The sequence below is a fragment of the Rhinopithecus roxellana genome, chromosome 16, assembly GCF_007565055.1.
Source record: "Rhinopithecus roxellana isolate Shanxi Qingling chromosome 16, ASM756505v1, whole genome shotgun sequence".
Taxonomy (NCBI): Eukaryota; Metazoa; Chordata; class Mammalia; order Primates; family Cercopithecidae; genus Rhinopithecus; species Rhinopithecus roxellana.
Genome location: NC_044564.1, coordinates 76,330,350 through 76,356,892, shown reverse-complemented (window position 1 = coordinate 76,356,892; position 26,543 = coordinate 76,330,350). Strand labels below are relative to the sequence as shown.

Genomic DNA, 26,543 nt, shown 5'->3' with positions numbered 1-26,543 from the left:
TCATCACTCTATATTCCTCAACTATTGTTTCTAGTATTTGACTCCACACTCTCTATAAGAAGAATGCTATAAAAAGATTACAAATCACCAGGCACGGTGGCTCATGCCTGCAATCCCAGCACTTTGGGAGGCCGAGGTGGGTGGATCACCTGAGGTTGGGAGTTCGAGACCAGCCTGACCAACATGGAGAAACCCCATCTCTACTAAAAATACAAAATTAGCCAGGCATGGTGGCACATGCCTGTAGTCCCAGCTACTCAGGAGGCTGAGGCAGGAGAATCATTTGAACCTGGGAGCGGAGGTTGAGGTGAGCCATGATCATGCCATCGCTCTCCAGCCTGGGCAACAAGAGTGAAATTCCATCTCAAGAAAAAAAAAAAAGAAAAGAAAAGAAAGAAATATTACAAATCATGTATAGAGGAATCATCCTAGAGACAAATGTAACCTGAAATATAAGTTACTGTCTATTAAAATTACCAAATATTATTCTAGATAAATGCTCATTCCTTTATTCTCAACAATACTGTCACCAGTAGGGACTGGGACCTGCAAGCAACTCAATATTCTTGGCTTTTCTTGCCTCCAATGTGGAAGTAGATTTTGGGTTAAGCAATCTCTCAGGTTCTATAGGATCACTTCTACAACCCATCTCTGGTGATATACATCTCTGAAGGTCAGGAGGGGGTTTAAGAGTCTCATGAGGATGCAAGTCAGGGAGAGGGCTAAAGAAACACTTTTTCTGAGACATCTCCCTGCACAGAACTCTGCATGTGTGAGCTCAAGGCTTCTCTATCTCTTGGTGTTCTACACTTAGAACTCAGGTATCGGCTCCCCAGCTGGCAGTTCCCTCTGCTAGAATGAAGGATAAGAGTCAGTAAACAACTGAAGATCCTTAAGGAAATGAGATTGCCTGATAGTGGGATGGAAATGGGGGTGGGGGGTAAGTGGAGTCAGACTATCCAGGACAAGTCTCTCATTCCTGGATTTTTGAAGGAAAAGGAACTAAGTGAACTAGTTGCCAGGACAACCTGCTGTTGGGGAGTGGGGTTGAAGAAAGAAATGGGTGACCTGTGGTTATTCCTGCTCCTGCCCCTGTCAGCCTTCCATGGAGTCAAAGGCTGTTTCGAGTGTGACCCCAAATTTATAGAGGATGTTGGCTCCTTGCTGGCAAATCTGATACCCTCAGAAGTCCCTGGTCGAACTCAGCTGCTTGAATGGCAGATTAAGGAGATGATTAGTTTAAGCTTCAAGGTCTCCCACAGTGACAAGCGGCTTCGGGTACTGGGTGAGGGAAGCTTGAGTTCCTGAGAGTCCTGGGGCTTAAATAGAGAAGGGAGGCAAGGAAGAGAACACCCGGGTCTACATAACTTCCTGCATAGATATAATTATTCCCCTACATGTACCTTTACCCTTCCTCTCTAGCTGTTCAACAGGTTGTTAAGTTGAGAACATGGCTGAAGAATGAATTTTATAAACTGGGCAATGAAACATGGAAAGGTGAGGTAGTGCTTCAATGTTAAAAGTCTGTATTGCTCAAGCAACCCTCAGAAAATTTGGCTGGAGAAAGCAAAGAACAAAACAGAATTAAGTTCTGAAGGGAAGAGCTACTTCTATTGTTTGACACCCCTTCCACTCCCTCTTAGGTGTCTTTATCTTTCAAGGCAAGCTTCTGGAGGTCCGCCAAAACCTGGAATCCAAACTGAAAGAATTACTAAAGAACTTCTCTGAAGTTGGTAATTAAAACTTTCTATATAACAGGACTGAAGTTATATGAAGGGAATAGAAAATGAAGGATGAGGGAAGAAATGCAAGTTCATAATACAGTTATTTAGAATGGGTGGAGAGGCAACTAGAACTTAAAGGGTAAACAAAGACTACTTGGGTATAAATATGGCAAACTGTAGCTGGTTTTAAACTCATTAGAACTTTCTGATTCTCTTCTAGCATGTTCTGAAGATTGCAGTGAGTACAGTACATGTGACGCCTTGAGGTTTCAGCCCATATTTTCCCATCTTCTTTGCTCTATATGGCCCTATCTCTCCCACCTGTTACACTGGGAATCCAATTCCTAGAGCTGTGGTTACAAGGGGTAATGTCAATAATACCTGATAACAAAACCTAGCTCATGAAATCTCAGAAACCCCACGTATTTTGGAGGTACTAGGAGGCCTCCTAACATATGGTTTACAACCCATTGCCCCAGTATAAGCCAAGGCATCCTTTTCCCACTTTTTCCTAGAGATCTGACTTACAGATTTTGATCCACCAAGAAACTTGATTTCTAGGAGAAGAAGGAATTCACAGCAATACAAACTTAAGAGTCCTGGGAATGCTTGAGATCAAATCCTTCACACTTGGTGTATGACTAAGGAACTCTCGTGCCATGTCCTCTTTCTGATTATCTTTCTTCTCCTCTTTATCAGTTGTGGTTGAAGGTCCCATACTTGATTGTTGGATGTGTCTTCGCATGACCAACAGGTGCTTCAAAGGAGAATATTGTGGAGGTAACAAAGGTTGTGGTATGGAATTTTGAAGGGACAGGGATCAAGGAGAAGGGTTGTTCACTGATTTATTCAATACATATTTGTATAGCATCTACAATGGAGGTCATGATAAGTGTTACAAAATGGAACTAGGGTGTTAGGCAAAATTTTGACCAGTATAAATAATTTGGCACTGAATCAATTGAAAGGCTGAGAAATGAAGAGGCTAGGCTTGGAATGAAGAAATTAGGTTGGGAAGAATTTTGCTGACAGTTATCAGCAACAGTTTTGTAGAACCTAGGAGACTAAAAGTAATAAAGGTCAAAATAACCATGGAAGAGTGATGAAGTAGTAAACAGGGCAAACTGAGGTTAAAGGAGTTTTCTATTCTGAATAAATGTCCCAAGCTATTTCTCTTCTCCAAACTCACTTTCATATTTTCCTGTTTCTCCTTCCAGATGAGGATCCAAGGAAGGCTGAGAATCGAGAGATTGCTCTATTTCTCATATTGCTGGCAACAGTTGTAATACTGGGAAGTGCTGTGTTACTGTGAGTTTCCTCTCTCCAAATAAACACTGGGTCACATATTCCTTTTGCCAAGAGACTGCCCAAATTGCCTCTTACCCCAAATAGAAATAAGGCAAAAGAAGTCATTTTAAATTCTGGGATACTGAAAGGAACAAAATGCAAAGTTTGATGGGATAATCGTTGGAACAAAAGGAAATGGAGAAGAATCCAGCAAAGGAATAAACACTGTATAATTGGCTTAAAGAATGGGGCTACTGATATTGAAGTTGGGATTATTTTATTTTCCTACTCTAGATTCCATTTTTGCATCTTTCATCGGAGGAAAATGAAAGCAATACGAAGGTCACTAAAGGAATATGTGGAGGATAAACTTGAAGAATTAATGGGGAAGATAGATGAGGAGGAGGAGAAAGACTTTAGACTCAGAAAATAAACACATCAACATGGACAAGAGGTCTTTCATGATTCTCTTAAGTGTTGACTCTAAGTACAAAACTAGGAGTTAAACCCTTTCTTGGTCATAAAGTCATAGTATTTTAAAACTGAAATAGAATTGAGAGTTTCTCTAGTGAAGATGCTTATTGATATCCCGAGATGATAGAAGTAATGAGAGAGCAAATGATTTGGCCAGAGCTGTACAGAAAGTAATGCTGGTATGTTACAATGCATAGGAAAGATAATATGCTGAATAATAAACAATGCATCATTAGTAACTCTCATTAATGGCTGTAACTAGGATAACTTTCACATTTCTAAGGCTGCTTTTTATTTTACTGTTTTGTTATTGTTTTCATATTTATCATTAGGTTCAAGGGGGACAATTTTCCTTAATACACAACATTTAGTCTTCATCATTACACATAGACACACACACACACACACAGGAAAAAAAAAAAAAGGCCCAAAGTATTAGTCCTGAGTAGCTGAGGTTTGCCCCTATTATTTCCCCCTGGATCTACGTTCCAAGGCCAAACTGGATATGATAGTTTTTTTATTATTTTTTATTGTTTCCATTGAATACTTTTTTAGTATGTGTAGCACTCTAAATAGTGCTTTACGTGTATTATCCATCTGAATTCTCACAACACCCCTATGGGTAACATTGCTATTATATCTGCTTTAGGGATGAATAAACAGAAGTATCTCTAACTTAAGGTCACACAGGTAACTAATCTAAGCTATGACAAACTCCACTCCTCTAGTGGCTGACCTCTGATCATCCAAACCATTTGATTGGTATTGACAGCTATCAGCATATAGCTATGATATATTAATGGAGAGATAATTGTGGCTTTATTGTCTTTATACACTCTTCGTTACACAGTTAGAATGTGGCAAAGTCTGAAATAAAGTTGATGCCTGATTAACTGTACAATTTGTGACCTTTTTACCCTATTTTGTTTCCTTTTATTCTGGAACTTATTTTAGAAGATAAAAACCATCATTTAGCAGCAAGAAATAGTTTCAAGAGTCCTGCTTCAGGGGTGGGTACAAGTATTTGTAAATCTTTCACACATAGATCTCTGAGTGCTTGCTTATAGTTGCTGTTATGAGATAAATGAGAATGCATTTGATGAGGACCTGAACCTTGATATCTCTCAAGTGCTAAATTTGAAATTCATGTAAAATTCCCAGATAAGAGTGTTGTCAGGCATCTACCATTTCCCAATGATTTTACGTTCATCTCCTCAAATATCTTGTTGAGATGTATTAACTTCATTCACAGTCTTAATTATTGTCTTTAAATTTTTTTTCATTATAACTATATGCAAATGGAACAACATACTTTCTAGATTTTAAGATATTTTTGTTCTGTGGATTTTTATTTATACACTTTATATCTATTTTATTTTATTTCTTTTTATACATACATTTTATTTTATATACTTAAGGTATTAACGTATTGGCTTGTTGTTCCTTTTCCCTTCTGCTGCTACTCCACACTCATCACTCCTTTCTAGCAAATGTTGGATAACAATTTAGGATAGATCTTTCATGTTTTTTGTTAAAGCCTAAACAATTAAAAGTAAATATACATACACATGAACACATTTATGGATGATTTTTTTTGCAATTAAAACAATTATAAACACTTTTTCACATACTGATTTTTCATACTTGCCTACTTTGTAGAAATCATTTAAGTGAGATAAGTCTAATTCACTATTTTGGTAGTTATATGCAACACCATAGTGTGGGGGCACCATAATTATTCCAATATTCCTCTACTGATGGGAAATCTCTTAATGTTCCTTTTTATTACTATGCATAATGCTGCAGTAAATACCTGTGTACATATATCTCTACTTACTAATACTTTTATTTATAAGAAATCATGTTACAGAATTGGGATATCAAAAGGAAAGTTATATGTACTTTGAAATGTGATGACTGTGACAGAAATGATGTAATAATTTGCTTGTATAACAGTAATAACCAATTGTTCATGTTTGCCACATCCCCACCAGCAAAAGGTAATACAGCTCTTTTAAATTTTGCAGTCTGATAAATATAATAATCAATTTACTTATATCCTCAAGTGTGTCAGCATCTTTACATAGGATTCAGTGCCATTTGAATTAGTCCCACAGTGAGTTACCTATTCATATACTCTGCTAATTTTAATCTGAGAATTTTTTCTGCCAATTTAAAAGAGGTTCTTTCATAACATAAGTATTAACTCTAGCATCTCTTTAGCAGATGCATTTTTCTCCAAAGCTATCATTTGCCAGTTGAATATTTAAGGCGTTATTTTATCTATCTATACATCTAACCACTCTAGGTCTTTTTACCCATATCACATAAAATAAAAACCCCTTTATTTTCACATATTCACTCTATAACCAACTACTTAATAAATTTGTTTTTTAATTTTATTTTAAAGTCTCTTGCATTTTATAGATATTCAGTCATACTTCAATCCAAAACAAACATTTTCTATTTTCTTTTCTATTAGTACCAATCATTTTGCTTTTTTAATTCTAGTGTATTTGTAAGAATCTTAAGTCTGTCCTGAATAATAACGTAGTTATTATTTTAGAAAGAATGAGAACTCAATCATTATATAACTGTAAGTCTGTAAACAGCAAATGCAGATAAAGTTAAAACATTAAGTAACTCTTAAGCAAACTGTAAATTATTATATTGGGATTATTTCTTAAAACCTGAAATTATATTAGAACACCCATTATAGTTACTTTTATGAGGTTAAAAAATTCTAGCCCTATGGAGAAGAATTTTAATGTGCAAGTGTCTTTACATAATATCACTGCCTTGAGACGGTCAAATCTTAAAATCCTTCATGAACTGGTTATATTTTATAATAAATTAGGTCAATCCTTATCAGTAATATGATTTTTCTGTCTTCTTGGTCTCCAAATATACAAAAGATTGTCCAGGAACCAGAAAAAGAAATACCTTAGAAGATAAGAAAATACCTAGGAAACTGTCACAAGGAAGAAAAATTTTCTCTTCCTCAAGCTTGCTTAGCTCTGTTAATAATCTCATTATCTCTTTTTGTGACATGCGATTTTATGTAAAAGAAACAGAAAGAAAAGCAAAATTGCCAAAATAAAACAAACCATATTAATATTATGATTAAATATTGATTATAAAATCAAACAAGTTTTGTGCCCAAAAGTTAGGGAGAAATAATTACATGCCTTAAGAAAAAGGCATCTACTGAAAGTAGATGAAGGATAAGGGAGTTTAGATAAAAGCAATAGATGCCAAGGTCCTCATCATACATACAGGTACATGTATGCATATGATACCTTTATTCTTTGTTATGAAATATTGGAGTGTGACTCTTTAGGGAAGAAAATATATGACGTCCACAATTTCAAAAAGAAAAAGAGGAGATAAATCCCATCAATTCAATAAAAACAAGAAAGAAACAAAAAACGGCAAAATGAAACGCAATAAGCATAATAAATATGTAAATGAAGTAAACATATCAATCAGAAGATCAACTATTAGATTGGATATTTTAAAATCTAATTATAGGCTACTCGTAAGATAGCAACCTAAAACAACATGAGAAGCTAAATGTGAAATTAAAGAATACCTAGCAAAACTTACCCAAAATAAAGCAGGTGTTTATTGATATTAGCCAGAAGAGAATTTAAGCCAAAGAACACTAACAAGAATAATGTGATAATATAATACGAAATCATATGAGCCTAACAATATAGTCTTCTGATTTTAAAAAAGGAAAAAGATTTTCACAACCATGATGGGAAAGTGTAGTCCTCTCATTTAGAATCTGATAAATCTAAGGAAAAAATGTTAATAAGACTATAATTTGTAGAACACAATGAACAACTTTAAATGACATGATGCATTAAACTCCACACTCAACTAGTAAATCAATTTTTCTTCTTTCTAGAGAAGAAGGAACATATATAAAAATTAACATGTATGGTTTGAAAGACACCAGCTGGTTTTCTCCTAACTACATCCTTTTCCTCTTGGACACATGGTTAAACTACATTTCTCAGTCATCCCTACTGTTCGATGGGCTATGAAGCTGAATTCTGGCCAATGGAATGTGGGTGAAAGTGTATTAAATGTTTTCAGGAGCATCTAAATTTAAGGGACAATCCTCCGGCCTCTTTCTTCCCTGATTAATGGTGGGATGTCAATATACAGGAATAACTTCGAATCCTGAAGATGCTTCTTAGTTGGAGAATTTGATTTAGATTTCATGAGTGAAAAATATTTTTGATTAAGCTTCTGATATTTTTTGAACTAGCATTAACTGATCTAATACATAGGCCAAAACGGAAATTTTAACAAATTCCAAAGAACTCATACTATAAAGAAAAATCATTCAGACCATGAGCAACAAAATTAAAACCGCAAAGGATGTTCCCTTATTATATATATTGGAAAATGAAAAATTCTATCTGTAAATAATTCATGAATTAAAAATGAATCTATGAAGCAAATTATAAAATACTCACCGCTACATAACAATAAAAATATTACCTATAAAATCTTGTGAAATGTGCTAACTAGGCATTTAACAATATAACATTCTAATCATATATATCAAAAATATTTTAAAATATAGACATATTTAAATACATATGTATATATGTTTTGAACAAGGTATTTAAGCAGATAGAAGGGCTGGGCGCAATGGCTCACATCTGTAATCCCAGCACTTTGGGAGGCCGAGGTGGGTGGATCACTCGTGGTCAGGAGTTCAAAACCAGCCTGATCAACACGGTGAAACCCTGTCTCTACTAAAAATACTTTAAAAATTAGCCGGGCGTGGTGGCGGGCGCCAGTAGTCCCAGCTACTAGGGAGGCTGAGGCAGGAGAACGGCGTGAACCCGGGAGGCGGAGCTTGCAGTGAGCCGAGATCAAGCCACTGCACTCCAGCCTCGGCAACAGAGTGAGACTCCGTTTAAAAAAAAAAAAAAATAGTTGGGTGTGGTGGCGCAAACCTGTAACCTCAGCTACTTGGGACACTGAGACTGGAGAATCGCTTGAACCCAGGCAGAGCAGGTTGCAGTGAGCCGAGGTTGTGCCATTGCTCTCCAACCTGGGCAACAAGAGCAAAACTCTGACCAAAAAAAAAATTAAGCAGATAGGAAAAGAACAAACTAAACTCAAAGCATATACAAAGAGGGAACATTAGATTATATCAAAAATTAAATATAAAGCCTAAAAAGATGACAAACACTGAATGTTAATAAAAAAGTTCTCATCCACACTGAAAAAAATTTTTAAATAAAAGATATTTTTTATAAAATAGAAATTTAAAAGTAGCAAAACTTCAGATACATTTGTTTCTATGTCTTAACAGACTCTTTTAAACTAAATTGCAGAAGTATTTAAAACTTGGATGAAAGGGCTATTTAAAATAAAAGTATAAATTACCAATATCGACACTGGAAGAAAAAAGAATCCCCCCCCAAAAAATGTCAATATTCTTTAAATAAATTTTAAAATGAGTCAGGCACAGTGGCTCACACCTGCAGTCCTAGCACTTTGGGAGGCTGAGATGGGAGGAATGCTTGAGCTCAGGAGTTCAAGACAAACCCAGGCAACATAGTGAGACCCCGTATCTACAAAATAAATAATAATAAAAATTTAAAAACTATATGAACACAATTGAAAATAAATGCCATGCTTAGAGAAAAGCCTAGAGTAAGATAATACATGTTGACTGATTTTACCTTGATGGTGGAACTATGGTTTTCTTCCAGTTTAAGTCTTTTTATTTGATTGTGTCCTTCAATAGGAAATACAGGAGGACAAGTAAGTTCAATTTTGAAATATTAAGTATGAATCCTGCTGGGATATTTAAAAATATATGCCTTCAGTGTTTGGACTTACATACATGAACATAGCTAGTGAAACACATTTCAAAGGCACCAGGACACAATAAGCAGCAAAGCTGAAAATATGACTGAGATCACCTAGCTAGAGGCTGGTGAAGAAAAGATACAGACCAAGGACCGAGTACTAAAGATTATTATATTATGGTAAAATCAAAACTCTAAGTGGACTGTGAGGCAAATCCAGCAAGGATATTAATTATTAAGATATTTATAATATTAAGATACCCCTAATACCATAAAAACCCTAGAAGAAAACCTAGGTGATACCATTCAGGACATAGGCATGGGCAAGGACTTCATGTCTAAAACACCAAAAGCAATGGCAAGAAAAGCCAAAATTGACAAATGGGATCTAATTAAACTAAAGAGCTTCTGCACAGCAAAAGAAACTACCATCAGAGTGAACAGGCAACCTACAGAAGGGGAGAACATTTTTGCAATCTACTCATCTGACAAAGGGCTAATATCCAGAATCTACAAAGAACTCAAACAAATTTACAAGAAAAAAACAACCCCGTCAAAAAGTGGGCAATGGATATGAACAGACATTTCTCAAAAGAAGATATGCATACAGCCAACAGACACAAGAAAAAATGCTCATCATCACTGGCCATCAGAGAAATGCAAATCAAAACCACAATGAGATACCATCTCAGACCAGTTAGAATGGCAATCATTAAAAAGTCAGGAAACAACAGGTGCTGGAGAGGATGTGGAGAAATAGGAACACTTTTACACTGTTGGTGGGATTGTAAACTAGTTCAACCATTATGGAAAACAGTATGGCGATTCCTCAAGGATCTAGAACTAGAAGTACCATATGACCCTGCCATCCCATTACTGGGTATATAACCAAAGGATTATAAATCATGCTGCTATAAAGACACATGCACACGTATGTTCATTGCGGCACTATTCACAATAGCAAAGACTTGGAATCAACCCAAATGTCCATCAATGACAGACTGGATTAAGGAAATGTGGCACACATACACCATGGAATACTATGCAGCCATAAAAAAGGATGAGTTTGTGTCCTTTGTAGGGACATGGATGCAGCTGGAAATCATCATTCTCAGCAAACTATTGCAAGAACAGAAAACCAAACACCACATGTTCTCACTCATAGGTGGAAACTGAACAATGAGATCACCTGGACTCAGGAAGGGGAACATCACACACTGGGGCCTATTATGGGGTGGGGGGAGGGGGAAGGGGGGAGGGATTGCACTGGGAGTTATACCTGATGTAAATGATGAGTTGATGGGTGCTGACGAGTTGGTGGGTGCAGCACACCAACATGGCACAGGTATACATATGTAACAAACCTGCACGTTATGCACATGTACCCTAGAACTTAAAGTATAATAATAAAAAAAAAGATACCCCCAAATCCAACCTATTCTATGCAAACTTATTCCTTTCAATGACTTTGAGTTGATGCTGACTTTGAGTTAGAATAATGAAGAATTCCAATAAGCTTTGGACTACATGGTTTTTTAAAATTTTTTATTTCCATAAGTTTTGTTTGGGGAAATAGGTGGTATTTGGTTACATTAGTAAGTCCTTTAGTGGTGATTTGTCAGGTTTTGGTGTACCCATCACCCAAGCAGAATACACTAAACCCAATTTGTAGTATTTTATCCCTCACTCCCCTCCCACTCTTTACCCCAAGTTCCTAAAGTCCATTGTATCATTATTATGCCTTTGCATCCTTATAGCTTAGCTCAAACTTATGATTGGAACATACAATGTTTGGTTTTTCCATTCCAGAGTTACTTCACTTAGAATAATAATCTCAAGTTCCATCCAAGTTGTTATGAATGCCATTAATTCATTCCTTTTTATGGCTGAGCAGTGTTCCTTCATATATATATCACATTTTCTTTATCCACTCTGATGGGGATTTGTGCTGGTTTCACATTTTTGCAATTGTGAATTGCGCTGCTATAAATATGCATGTACAAGTATCTTTTTTGTATAATGACTTCTTTTCCTCTGGGTAGATACCCAGTAGTGGGATTCCTGGATCAAATTGTAGTTCTACTTTTAATTCTTTAAGGAATCTTCACACTGTTGTCCATAGTGGTTGTACTAGTTTACATTCCCACCAGCAGTGTAGAAGTGTTTCCTTTATACCACATCCACACCAACATGCTATGATGCTATACTTAGAAAAACCTAAAGACTCCTCCAAAAAGCTTTAGAACTGATAAATGAATTCAGCAAAGTTTCAGGATAGAAAATTAATGTACACAAGTCAGTATCTCTGCTATACACCAACAGTGACCAACCTGAGAATCAAATCAAGAACTGAACCCCTTTTACAATAGCTGCCAAAATTTAAAAATAAAATACTTTTGGAATGTACCAAACCAAGGAGGTGAAAGACCTCTACCAGGAAAACTACAAAACACTGCTGAAAGAAATCATAGATGACAAAAACACATGGAAATACATCCCATGCTCATGGATGGGTAGAATATTGTGAAAATGATCATATTGCCAAAAGCAATCTACAAATTCAATGCAATTCTCATCCAAATACCACCATCATTCTTTAAAGAACTAGACAAAGCAATCCTACAATTAATACGGAATCCCCTCCAAAAAAAAAAAAAGAGCCTACATAGCCAAAGCAAGACTAAGCAAAAAGAACAAATCTGGAGGCATCACATTACCTGACTTCAAACTATAAGACCATAGTCACCAAAACAGCATGGGACTGATATAAAAGTAGGCACACAGACCAGTGGAACAGAAGAGAGAACCAGAACTGATCTTCGACAAAGCAAACAAAAACATAAAGTGGAGAAAGTACACCCTATTCAACAAATGGTGCTAGGATAATTGGCAAGCCACAGGTAGGAGAATGAAACTGGATCCTCTTCTCTCCGCTTATACAAAAATCAATTCAAAATGGATCAAGAACTTAAATCTAAGACTTGAAACTAAAAATTCTAGATGTTAACGTCAGAAAAACCCTTCTAGACACTGGCTTAGGCAATGACTTCATGACCAAGAATCCAAAATCAAATACAACAAAAACAAAGATAAATAGGTGGGACTTAATTAAAGAGCTTCTGCAGAGCTGAAGTAACAGCAGAATAAACCAACGATCCACAGAGTGGGAGAAAATCTTCACAATCTATACATCCAACAAAGGACTAATATCCAGAGTCTAGAATAACTCAAACAAATTAGAAAGAAAAAAATAATAATAATAATCCCATCAAAAAGTGGGCTAGGGACATGAATAGACAATTATTACAAGAAGATATACAAATGGTCAACAAACATGAAAAAATGTTCAACATCACTAATGATCATGGAAATGCAAATCAAAACTACAATGCAATACCACCTTACTCCTGCAAGAACTAAAAAAACTAAAACTAAAAAAAAGGACCATTTTTTTCAAATGGGTGCTCTTCTATCTGCACAATCTACTACAATTGCTTTATCATATAAATCCAGAATCTTGACTTTATTATTCCAAAAATTACCAGAATTAGAAGAAGCCTTTTATGTTTATGTGCTTATCATACAATAAAATGAAGATGATCTAATTAAACTATGTGTTCATTCACCAGGAAAGGTCTTGTGGTACTTCTGTTTTTAAAATGTAAACATGATACAAAATTAATTGCTTACAATTCTAATTTAAGCTTGAGCTAACAGTTAACATAACGAAGAATGGCTATGTAAAAACATCCTTCCAACAAGCAAATGCTCAACCAAAACCTCATTTATATCAATAAATAATACAAATCATTTTATTCTGAAACAATTATATTTTAAGAGCTAACACATACTTCAATGTCCTGATGTCATCCCTGCATGAAGCTTAGTTCTAAGGTTTCTTGAAGAGCTACAAATCATCAGAGAAAGATATTTATCTGATAATATTCAACCTTAGCACTGATGGTACAGTTTCTGAGATCCTATTATTCTTGAGGCTACTTTATTAGCAACCATTATTTTCCCTGTGTGTGTGTGTGTGTGTGTGTGTGTGTGTGTGTGTGTAGGAGACAGCAGAGATGAGGTTTCATTTAGCTTTTATTGGGTGAAGACATAATAATTTATTTTATCTAAAGATAACATTAAAACATGATAGCAATTAAATTACTCATATGTTATTAGATAAAATATAAACAAAGTATTAGATAAAATATAAAAATAAAAGTGAATAGGATCAAACAACAGCTGAATTAATACCGGAAGCTTCTTAATTTCCATTTACTAATATTCTAACTTTACTCCCTTACATTTTGACTCAAAGGGAGGTTTCACCTTCTTCCATCTTAGATTAATGCTTCCTCATGTTTTGTTTGTTCGTTTGTTTTTAGATGGAGTCTTGCTCTGTCGCCTAGGCTGGAGTGCAGTGGCGCAGTCTCAGCTCACTGCAACCTCCACCTCCCAGGTTCAAGCGATTCTCCTGCCTCAGCCTCCTGAATAGCTGGTATTACAGGCACCTGCCACCGTGTCTGGCTACTTTTTTGTGTTTTTAGTAGAGATGGGGTTTCACCATGTTGGCCAGGCTGGTCTCAAACTCCTCACCTCATGATCCGCCCACTTCGGCCTCCCGAAGTGCTGGGATTACAAGCGTGAGCCACAGTGCCCTGCCTCCTCATGTGTTTATTACATCCTGAACTGCAACCACTTCTAGAGCATTCCTTCATCATTTATCTCCAATCATTATTTACCCCCATTTCTCAATCCTAGGTCCTTAATATTATTATCTATTACTAGGAATTCAAGCCTCTTTATCCTGTACCCAGCCCTGTATGATAGACTTCTTACAGGAGCACTCTATTTCTCATGACTGTTTCTATATTTCCGTTCTCCCCTCAAATCACCCCAATCTGCATTCTTCTCCTAACCATCATATGGAGATTTCTCTCTCCAAGGCTGCCAGTGATCTCTTAGTTGTTATATTCAGAGTTCTCTTCATTCCTCAAGCTACTAGTCAGCTATAAGATTTGCCAGAGTGCTAATGGTTCCTTCTTAAAATACCTCTTGTGGTATACTAGGCACATGTTCTTACTTTTGTTCTTGTTTTTTAGATTTTCTGTTTAAACCACGTTTTGATTTTTCGAGCTCTTCCTCTTCTTCTGCATACTTATTAGATATTGCGTATAAGAGCACTCATTTCAAACTTTTCCTATGTTTTACCTGGAGAAATCTCATCCACTGGTGTGATTTCAATGACCACATAATAATACCTCCAAATTCTTAGGCTTTTGTTTGCACCCCCTTCTCAAGTCCTCAATCCTTATTTCTGAATACTTACTGGATATATCCATCCAGAAAGACGATGGTAACTTAAAAACTGGCATGCCTAACACTGAATACCTTAAACCATTTCTGATTCTATATAATTTATCCTAATCAAGGGTTCTTGAAGGATTTTTAGTTATCTTCCCAAGAATCTCTCAAAATTATTTTAAGCCACTTTTGTGTAGATAAGAAAACTGAGGCTCATCACATTTAAGTAACTCCTTCCGAGCCCCATAATTCACAAGTGGTGGAGGCAGAATTTAAACCCCAAATCTTAACCTTTTCACCAGCTAGCAGAGGTCCCATGGAAACTATAAATTGTCCAGAAGATAGAAATCTCAATATTTTCTAGAGTCCTCTCTCTCCTTCATCTGTCATAGCCAGTCACTCTTCAATTAGCATTGATTTTTCACTCCTAAATATCTCTTCAATCTCCCCAGCTACTTTCAAAGATGAGGTCCTTCATTCTTCTCTTATGGCTACTACAATGGTCTCCTACTCAGTTTCCCTGAGCCCAGCCTATCCAGGAGCCAGATTCATCATTCCTTTTGCACTCAGAAATATCACTCTTAAATCACAAGTCAATTTTAATCAAATCCTTGATTAAAATACTCCACTGCCTCTTCAACGTCAAAGAGAGAAGTGTAAACTCTTTCATACAACATTTTACACATTTTATATTTTACCAGCATGCTTTACATATAACTTCACCTTTGGTCAATTGCCTTCCCAAACCTTAATCTCTACTTACAGTTTACCAAACATATTAGGCTTTTTTTTTTTTTTTTTTTTTTTTTTTAGCTCATAGACAATACTTGCTATATTCTTCCTTGATTGCCTGGTAATCTTTTTCAGCCTTCAGCATTATTGTCTTTCAAAACTCACATTTAAAGTAATCTCTTCTCATAAGGCCTTTTCTGAGATGGTTAGAACTGACCACCCACAACCTTTGGAATCCACTACAATTCACATGCTTTTGTACAACCTTTTTAATAAATGACTGTGATTGGTTTTCAAGTCTCTTTCCTAGACATGAAATTCTCAGGGATGGATACTATGTTATGCTTATCTTGACAATCACAACATCTAGCAATGTATCAGGGAACATTTCATCATCTTAAATGTCACTTACTCAAGGAAGATTTTCCTGAATCTTCTTATTATGTTAGCACTTCCAATTACACTGTGTCACTGCTTACTCTTTTTTTGTTTTGCTCTCTAGGAATTAAGGAATATTATATAACTATAAATTAATGTCTTACTTCAAGGGTTCAGAAATCACATCCACTGTTTGTTCATAGATGTACCTATCCCCAGAGCTGGTTAAAATGGCTGGCACAGAAAGATGAATATTGGATGAATAAAAATATGAATATACAAATAAAATATTGATGAATACTATCACTTGAAATTGAGTATACTCCAAGTATTCTTAACAGCATCATATATGTTTTGTCTGCCACATTGTCCACTGTAGCAGTCCTACAGTGGACACTGTACAGTGGACACTACACTGTAGTAGTCCTACAGTGGACAATGTGGTGGTATTTCATTTTATGTCCTTTAGTTAAAGGATGTTAAAAATCCTTTGCAGCTTGATGGCCAACATTGCCATGAAATAAGGGCTATATGTACCAAGTTCGCAAATCAAGCACACAGATTTGTAGTGTTTAACCTAGTTCATAGGGCCCTTAAATGAAGTTTTCAGCACTTCCACTTGCATCCCAAGGAAGCTTAGTTGACTCTTCCCCTTCAGCCTGCCTTCCTACCAAATGAACCAGACACTCAAAGAAATCAAGAACTTCCTAGGAGTTCTAAGAACATTTGGCATTGATCTACACCTGGAGATTAACTCGCAGATAAATAATCTGCAGGATATTCCCCAAAGTTACCCTTATTATAGGGATAGGGTAGGAGTTGGGTAAGAGACAGTAGAAATGTTAGTATTTATGTAACTAATTGTCTCAAAATCAATAAACACAGAAGATTCTGGAAAATGACACCAAGCCATTGTTTTTCCTAACTTCAGGATGCATGTTTTTATTGTTCAACTGTCCTAAAAATAGTTGAATGTCCAGACTGAAAGGACAATAGAGTGAAAACTAGAGAGAATGGAAGTAACTATCTGAAGAATTGATGAAGGACACTTTGCACTCCACTTCATCTCAAGTGGTCTGTCGAACCTTAGGTCCTTGGGTTTGTGTTCCCAGATGCAGCACTGCTAAATTTTCTGTGTAGTTTCACACTTGGGTGTGTATCTTCCTCTTAAAGAGGAAACAAAAACTCTCGCCAGTCAAAGGTCGACATTGGCAGGTAGGCATGTTTGTCTAGCATTTCCTTAGGATGGTTATAAGGCTGTCTATGAGGGGTTACTCTTGAAACATTTAAAGCCTTTACCTAATGAGGCTTCATGAATCTGCTGATGAGATGACCCTTCATGATTTCTGCTGAAAGTACTAATAAGCACGGGCGCTTCAAGATTCAGAATTCTTCGTTCGTCTTTCATCTTCACTCTCTCCATTTTACTAATAATGTCAGAAAATGTTCAACAAGATTTTCTAGTGAATAAAGCACTTCCTGGCTTTATGTTTGGTGCTTTGGAAATCTATATGAAGAATACTTTCAAGCCAACAAGTCATTATTTATTAAGTTGTTGTTCCACAACAGATAACCTCAGTCTGGGCTATGAAAACAGCCCAAAGATAGTTCAAAGAAAAGGGTGAAAAGTATTAAATAAAGAGTATGTGATGCAGTGCTTATTAAGGCATACCAAACCCTGGCTAAAAACCAACTATGTTTCCTTGAAGAAAATGCGAGGAAAAAATTACAGTCATTATCTCCGGGTGGTATGGGTTACAAGTGATTATTGTTTTCTTCTTATTGCTTGTTGGTATTCTGATTTCTCTGCAGTGAGCTTGTATTTCACTTATGCAGAGAGAAAGGCTATTTTAATTCAACATGGGGGCAATAAGACTTCCATGGCAAACACAATGTAATACAATTTGTTCCAAACTGTCCAAAGGATTAATTTAATCCAGTTTTAGCTATGGAGTAGATTTGATATAACAAAGTGCCCCAAGTTAATGTTCCATTAGCTTTCTACCCTGGGAAATGAAATTTGTTTTAACATTCTTTTTTCTGTCCTATAATTCTAGGAAATCTCTTTTGTTTTAAAGGTTATTATGGTAAAATCCTTTATATGTCTCCATGTAAGGCATTTAATACCATATTGTAGGCTGAAAGAAGACTGAAATACAGTAATACTTTAAAAAAAATCAAATTTGTTATTATTGGCCAGACTCTGTGGCTCAGGCCTAAAATCCCAGAACTTTGGGAGGCTGAGGTATGAAGATTACTTAAGCCCAGGAGTCTGAGACAAATTTGGGCAGCATAACAAGATTCCATCTCTGAATATTAAAAAAAGAATAAAAATTAATTAAATTATAAAAATAAATGTGTTATTAATAAAGCAACATAATAATATATTTGTCTGTTTGCCTTTGGACATAAGATACTAAATGCTAAAAAGCCATGTTCTTGATCCTGAGCCCCATGTCAGTTCAGGAATCACAAGTCACTGACCTGCCAACACAGCAAGGAACTGCTTCTCTTTTGGTCCATTTGCTACCCACTCTCACTCTGCTGGCACTAGTTCCTCATTCTGATCACTACATCCCATTTACAACCTTGTTACCTCAAATATATTTCCATGTATTTTCCTTTTCTGTTTCCATAGAAATTTAACTTAAACCACATTTTAAACTTTCTAGTAGCTACATTAAGAAAATAGAAAGAAACAGGTAAAATTAATTTTAACGTATTTTAACCCAAATATCCAAACAATTTCAACATGCAATCTATGTAAAATGACTAAGGAGCTATTTTATTTATTTTAGCACTGAGTCTTCAAAATCTGCTTTGTGCTCTACACTTTCAGCACATCTGAATTTGAAATTTTGAGCTGCAAATACTCAATCTGTATTTAGATATCATAAAATGTATTCCTGAAAAAGTAATTCCAAAGTTGTTTCAAATATACTTAAAAGTTTTTCAAACACTGAATCTAGTGTTAATTTTTAAATTTACCTTAATGTTAAATAAAATTAAAAATTTAGTTTGTCACATTAACTACAGTCCAAGTGATCTACACCCACGTGTGGCTAGTGGCTACTGTATTGGACAGCAGAGGTTTCGAATTCACAGGCTAGTTTCTGCTTCAGACCTTCATATGTAGGATGCTTATTTTTAACAGGAATTAAACTTCAGATCTGGTCCCCACACACAAGCCCAGCAGTGGCTTTTACAGACTTACAGATGACTTCTACAAAGGACATATATGTGAGAATAACCACATCCAACACATATGCATGTGAAAAACGTTTCAGAATACATTCCCCTCTGACAGTGATTCCTGGTATATAATGACTCTATTTCTAGGGGAATAACAATTGTACTTTGAATTTATATGGAATAATTCCTGGAAGAACACAGTATTTTAAAAATATAAATGAAGAATTAATCTTAGAAAATGTAAATGAAAACATAAATGACCTACTTGGAGATATATATGCATTCTATCAGGTATTAAAGATTTGTTTATTATCAACCCAAAGATAATCTATTGTATACTCCAAAGCAATAAATCCTGAGAGTCACTTATTGTGTTTTTCTTGCTTGTGACTGCACTGGGGGCTTTTTCTCTGTTTAACTGATTCTCTCTTTGAAAAACACACCTAAGAAAAGAAAACAAAAGGAGAGAAAAGGAGATGTTTTATACAGCCTTTGTTGGAAGAGAGAGTACTGTTTTGTTTTGAGTTTGCAGGAATAGATGGAAGGGGCTTGGGCAAAGATTCTTGCATAATTGATTTGTATTGATTTCTGCATTTAAAATACATCAGTGAGAAGATAAATTTTCACAAACTTTCAGACCATATGGGGGAAGAGTTTCCTTTACAATAACAATGTCTATTAATATAATAGAAGAATAATGCAGGAATTATAGGCGGAACATACACTTTATATAAGAACATGAACATACATGTTTCACCTAACAAATGGATATTTTGTGTTTCAGATTTTGCACTGTGATCTTTCCACACATTTATGATTTTATATCATTTTTCTTATTTTAAAATGCATCATATACTTTGAATTATATGGTTTATTTACAACGATTTATACATAAACTAAAACAAACAAGTTTCATGGCCAGAACGTGAGTCATTTTAATGAGTTTTTGAGGAGGTCAAGATTATTTGTTCAGAATATTATTTCCATCATCAGTGATTTTCTTCATGTACCACAGAAAAAAAGGGACTGTTTGACAGAAACATAACAAATCAAAAATGCAAGTCACATGAGTATAAATATTTTTCTATGTTAAAAAGTTAAAAAGAAACCAGTGAAATTGATACATTTCATTAAAACTTATATATCCAAGTGAAATATTTTACCTTTTTAAAAGAAGATAAAGCATAAAAATAATACAGAAATCTGGCCTGTACTTTACACTTATAGCTTAAATCAATTCAGATTAACCACATTTCAAGTACTTAGTAGCCACATGTGGCTACTGGCTGCCATATTGGCCACCAGAAACAGAAACAATATTTATAGTGAAACTGGTCCAGTTTTCTGAATATGTTATTTTGTCAAGCAAATTGAACACAAGGCCAGGTCAAAATTAATTTTCAACAAACTCTTACATGTTAAATTTGCACATTTATGAAAACAAAATTAAAAGAAATCTTAATTCTTTTATTTAAAAAAAAAGTGTTTCCTGGTCTACAGAATGTAACACTTTTCTATTCTTTTCTACTTCTGTTATCAGCAAATTTTCAGGGCCAGCTCACTAGATCCATATATAACATACAGTTAAATATCCTTGATCACAGTTTAGTCCTTGAAATTAGTTCACATAATTACCTGTCAGTGGACTATGTCATTAGTTTCTCTTTTTTTTCCAAAACATTTTTTAAAATCTAACATCTTCAAATCTCCCTTAGAAAGTTGAATGAAATAGGAGAGTGACACACTGAGTGAAAAATGTTCATTTGTATCTCACTCTTTGTTCTATTCAAATAAATGCATGATTTTTCCAGTGTTGAAAAATCTTCAGCATTAATCTCTGTGACTTAAAGAATAACCATATTTTACAGCACAGTTCAGTAAGACACAAGATATGCAGCATATTTACAAAAAGAATATATCCACAAGCTATTACACTGTCAAACACTAGAGCACTTGTCTGCCTATGTGACATTTTTTCTCCATGTTCAATGGTGCATATCAAGTTAACAACCACAATTTATTATCTAATGTATTGTGTGATTAATGAGATAGCTCATATTTTAATCAGCAATAGATTTCTTCTCAATGAGATCTACTTGCCTTAAGCACAATATAGTCATGGAATCTAAACTTTTTACAACAGCTTTCTGTCTACCTTCCTATTTGTTTTTAACAAAAGAGATGTCATGTGAATGCTGTTAATAGATTTAATAAATCATTTCACGATATCTCTGTATTTTAAGAGACCTATTTGTTTAGCTCTGCTAGGGTGCTTTTGTATTTGGAATTAGCAACAACAATGGTAAAAATAGTATCTACAGTTTATTGATTATCTTCCACTAAGTTGAAATGTATCTCTCTCTTCTTCTTACCACTGATAATTTTTTCCTACTTGATTTTACCTATCACAATTTTAACTTATATTGCATTCACTTGTGTATTGTCAGTGTACCTTTTGCTTGATTATAAGCTGCTTAATAAAAAGAATGCTATACCTATTTTCAATATTTTATAAAAACTAGCAGAATAACTTACACAGTAGATGCTTCATAAAATATGTGGGCTCTGTATATGATTCACTGTAAGTAATCCAAACCAAACCACAGAGTTATAATAGCTATGTCAGCTATTATATGTTATACTACAATAGGAATAGTCAATGGTTACTCTGTTCTAGATATCTTTGTGACTCATTTTTAGTAACTTTGTGACTCATTTTTAGTAACACTGTCATTTTTTCTGAGTAGATATTATGTATCTACTGTGAAACATTTATCTTTTCCAGATTCTCACACATTTGCTTTTAATTGAAATAACTTCTGATCTTTCAGAATGTGGTCAAGTCTGTTGGTTTCTAACTATAGTCAAATTTTGAGTGGCCACTATTGATTTTTTAAACTTGACTAGACAACTGATGTCTCACTGACCAGAGGCTATTAAGAGTTGATTTGATTAGAGTTACTTGCATTCACTTTTGTTCTGGGTTGAAAGATCACTTACTATCAACCTGCCACAACAGCTGTGGAAACACATTCCTAAGGAAAACAATAAACTAAATTAAACCAGTAAAAACACCCATATACAAAGTAATTCTCCTATACTTTCCTTTTCACGTATTTCTCAAACTTGTTTCCTTGGGAAATGGCAAAATGTACTTCTTTTTCTAAAGTTATGTGTGTTTGCATATGTAATTTGAATTGCTGAACACCAGGTGAGTCATATTATAAAACTATCAGAGCATAGGTTAAAATGTAAAGATCACAACAAAAGAATTCCCTACATATTATACAGTAATGCCTGGTCTTCATATTACAAGCTCCACTGGTTCATTCCAGAGATCCTAAAAGCATGATTCTTTTAAATGCCTCCATCTGGACTAAAAGGAAAACTACAACATCCATTTTCTGCTTTGCCTCTTGCCAGTTCCCAATTGAATGAACAATGTTCTTGAATTCTGTATTCAGAGAGGTTTTTTGTTCCCAAGTATTTTGGTTTCCTTTCCATAATGTAGAGACAGAATTGAATATGGAAACATATTGGCAGCTCTTTGGTATAATCTCCTTAACAAGTGCTTGCAAGCAAATAAGTACTTTCAAGTGAGTTTATAAAGTGGTTTGCTTGCCAAAGTTCACGTTTGTGTCAAATTGGGCTCTCATATCAATTATTACCCATACTCTTGAATTGGTCGTCAAAAAATGAAAGAAGGAACAAAGGAAGGGAAAAAAGGAGAGAAGAAAGTAAGGAAGGAGGGAGAGGGAAGAAGGGAGGTAAGGAGGGAAAGGGAGGGGGAAAGGGAGGGGGAAAAGGAGGGAGAGAGGGAGGCCAGGCAGGCAATTTGCATTTCTGATTAGAAAACTCCAATTTCTCCTTAAATAATGGCATCTTTAGAATGAAAGTGAAATGAGAAATGAAGGATGGAAGAATCAAGGGTATACCAGTGTTTCCTGAGAACAATTATTTTACCAGAAATGCCATCCTCTCATTCTCAGAAGTCTTTCAGCCAGGTCCATGAATTAGTCCAGCTGCATGTCCCCCTTATTTCCTATTCCCATGTAGTCAGTCTGACTACATGGCTCAGCACAAGGAAGCAAGTTCAAGAAATATGTGAAGAGGAAACTATAGGATAAATACATTCTATTTTGTGTGTATGTATTTTTACTGATATAATTTAGTTTGCTGTTTTCCTCAGGAACATGTTTCAACAAATGTTCTGGCAAGTTGATAGTAAGTGATCTTTCAACCCAGAACAAAAATGAATGCAAGTAACTCTAATCAAATAATCTATTTGTTTCCTGTACATTCATTTTCCTTTCCTACTGTTAATCCTTTCATAAGACATGATCAGCAACTCCTTAGCATGTAGAAGTATAATGAATTATTTAGAGAAACATGTTCCATAAGTATTTATTTCAGCCCTCTTCTGGGAAGAGTTTCTTCTCTGTCATATCTCTTCTATTACACTGCCACTTGGAAGGGTACCACGGCAATGCTCTTGGCTGGATATCTTATATGTATTGTCTTGAATATCCACCAAAAACCTTTACCATCGAGTTTATTGCTCCCATTCTACATATGAGAACTAAGGCTCATCCAATTTAACTAGTTAAATATCATGAAGCTCATAAGTGAGAGTTATACCCAAGTAAGATTTGCCACTAAAATTTAGTAGAAGTACATATTTTACCCACTTTTATAATGAGGAGAGAAAATAAATGGAATGTACTAGTCTCTAGATGCTCTTGTTTTAGACTGAGCCCCCTGCATAGGAGGGTTGGAATATAACACAATTTGAGACATACTCCAGAATCACTGCAGTTGCTGACTTCAAAAGATATCTCAGAAACACAAAACGCAACCTAAGTTACAATTTATACTACCCCATTTCCCATGCCAACCGATACAACAAACCACCATTGATTTGTCCCATTTCCTAAAGGTGAGTTTAATTTGAATAGAGTAAAAAGGAATCCTTAAGGGGAAAAATAATAAGCACTACAAAAAACCATGCCACTTAATCTGAATTCAGAGGTGCAGGCTAGTTCAAACAACTAATAAAGAAAATGGGAAGAATACAATTTGCAGCAATTTTGCAAAAGGGGAAAAGCCTTACTTTACAAATAGCTTTGGCTTCATATCTAGCCAAGCAAGCAGCAAGGCAGAGGCAGATAATAATGTGATTACTCTGGTAATGATATGCATTAGATACATTATGGGAAACAATAATGCTCCCTACTGAATGCAGTCAATCCAGTTATTGATTTTTCTTAATGTTAAAAGCGCTACTCTAAAACTGAAAAGAGATATCCTTTATTTATTCTCTTTCCCTTTCATTCTCCAAGTCCATAGATCCTTTGATGCAGAGTAGTATACCAAGATAATGGAGTAATGTATATCTAATCTGACACCTACTGGGCCAAGCTAATGTTTCAGATAAAAACGTCTAGGTTACTGCTGCTCATGTAAAAAAAGCAATGTATGATAAGAAAAAATATCTGAACTTTCATTTTTGTTTGGCTTTGTTTTCTAAAGAATCCTTGCAGACCAAGCATATTTTCCTTTTATATCAGAATAACATATTGATTAGTCCACAGACGAAGCTCAGGTGTACATTAAAATGGTCCTCTTTTGAGAATATGTTTCCTTTATTTAAGCTTTTAATACATTATTAGAAACAAAACAGAGGTATTACACATGCACCTGGATATAGTTCATTTCTTCTATCTTCTACACCTACTGTTGAAATCACATTTTTCTACATACACCCACCTCTGACCCCCCTCCACACACCCCTACCCTATCTTGCCCTGTTCTATACTTTACACTTCCTCTTAATTACAGCTCAGCAGTAGCTGGAACCATGTATTTCTAATGAGCATCAGAAAACAAAATATTTCAATAAACACAAGGCAATCTGGTAAATCCTGAGGTTTTTTTTTTCACTTCACACAATAGAGAAGTTTTTAGAAATCTTTACTAAATATTACTTCATGCTGTCTTTGTCAAGTAAATAATTAAGCAAAACAAATAGACTGATGTCAAAAGTCTTTTGTATGACTCATCAGTTCCATCAGAAAAAAATCAAACAATGTATTCGTACCAACCTTTTGGCTGATGTCTGATACTCACTTCCCTCATTCACCTTACGTCCCCACTACATTTCTTTTCTTTTCTTTTTTTTTTTTTTAAACTCTATAGGAGAATAAAAAGCATTTCTTCTTGTCATATTTACTTGGCCAATTTGAACTGCCCCCAGTGGATTTGAAACAGCATGTCCAAGGTAACAGACCTATAATTGGCTATGCAGAATCAGTAACACAGAAACCAAAAAGCATTTCAATATCTTCCTCTATTTAACCAGATGAAATTATTTGTGCATTTCTAATGAAGCATTTGATATATTTTTAAAGTTGCATGAGCCAACTAAACCTTATTTTAAAAAAGAGAAAAGCTAAAAAGTAATTCAATTTTATCGATGTACTTAAGATATCTGTGTATCTTAAAATTAATTATTAAGAATGAGAAAATTGCTTAATTTTTGAAGATCTTTCCACATAACAAACTTTTCATTTGGCATATTGCCTTCTTGGCCTAAAGTCTTTAGGTGAATAAAATAAAATATGTTCACCTGGTGAAAGAAAATAAACAGCAACAGGAATTAATTATCAGTTTTTCTAAATGGCCCTAGGCCCACTTAAAGTAATTTCTCCCAAATTTTAAGAAGAAGATGCAAAGTATAAAACAGTTAGGATAAAAACTAGTTGTTTTTTTTTCCCCAGTCCACTAACACCACTATTTTTCCCTTTCCAACTATGAAAGTTGACGATACCAATTGGGTTATCCTTGTCATACCCAACTAAAACAGAGTCAATAAATCAGGGACAAAAAGCACTTAGGACATATAATATTGCTCCACAAAGGTAATTCTCTGAAGTCTAGCTGGTAAAAGTGCCTACTGTAACATAAAACCAGTTGTATCCAATGGCTTCTGAAATAACCTGCTGAAACTTTAAGATTGTTTTTACCCACTGTCTTCACTCACCAATGAAAGACTGCAAGCTCCGCAAACTTTACTAGTGCCAATAAACTTTTTTCAAGAGCAATATACACAACCTCCAACCCTTCTCCGTTCTTCATATAAACCAAAGACCACCAGGTCTGTGTGTATGCTCGAAATTGTAATTCTGCCTATCCAAATAAAACATTAAATTTAGATATCCATCTCTATATATTTTATTTGACTTTGACACACCTATAAGCCTTTGTGAATGAAAGACTGCTTTAGCTATCTAGTCATTCATTTAAATGGTTTTCTATGAAGACTCTTCATGTTTTGTCTCTTATTTTCATATGAAAAGTCTCTACATAACAGATTTTGGGACCTCTTCTTGGGAAAAACAATGTTGAGACTTCTTATTTATGTACTTAAATTGGCCAAAGTCTTGGGTGTGAGAATCATTCTCCATCTTGTTTCTTGAACACATGTCAAATCTTGTGCTACAAACATTGGAAGACCTTTGAGTTATTATTAGTCCATCAGTCAGTATGCTTAGCAGTACAAAGTAGAAATTAATTTGAAAGCACAGTCAAAACAGTGCTAACTGGTCCTAAT

At 35.1% G+C, this 26,543-nt stretch overlaps 1 protein-coding gene across 2 annotated transcripts; it reads left to right on the top strand.

The window, feature by feature from the left end:
* The first annotated feature begins 812 nt into the window (after window positions 1–812).
* On the top strand, window positions 813–3,716 carry IZUMO3 (IZUMO family member 3). 2 transcript variants are annotated; one of them, XM_030920379.1, is made up of 7 exons: window positions 813–1,285; window positions 1,423–1,497; window positions 1,644–1,733; window positions 1,945–1,962; window positions 2,424–2,504; window positions 2,942–3,032; window positions 3,306–3,716. In XM_030920379.1, the coding sequence occupies exons 1-7, from the start codon at window positions 901–903 to the stop codon at window positions 3,442–3,444; spliced, it is 879 nt and encodes a 292-aa protein (XP_030776239.1). In that variant the 5' UTR covers window positions 813–900; the 3' UTR covers window positions 3,445–3,716. The 2 variants fall into 2 exon arrangements, with proteins under 2 accessions (XP_030776239.1, XP_010386781.1); XM_010388479.2 differs by lacking the exon at window positions 1,945–1,962 and having other exon boundaries at window positions 1,039–1,285; window positions 3,306–3,458.
* Window positions 3,717–26,543: the final 22,827 nt, after the last annotated feature.

Coding starts and splice junctions, on each gene's coding strand:
- IZUMO3 (XM_030920379.1), top strand. CDS start 901: ATGAGATTGCCTGATAGTGGGATGGAAATGGGGGTGGGGGGTAAGTGG. Junction 1,286..1,422: donor CAAGCGGCTTCGGGTACTGG/GTGAGGGAAGCT, acceptor CTTCCTCTCTAG/CTGTTCAACAGGTTGTTAAG. Junction 1,498..1,643: donor GGGCAATGAAACATGGAAAG/GTGAGGTAGTGC, acceptor ACTCCCTCTTAG/GTGTCTTTATCTTTCAAGGC.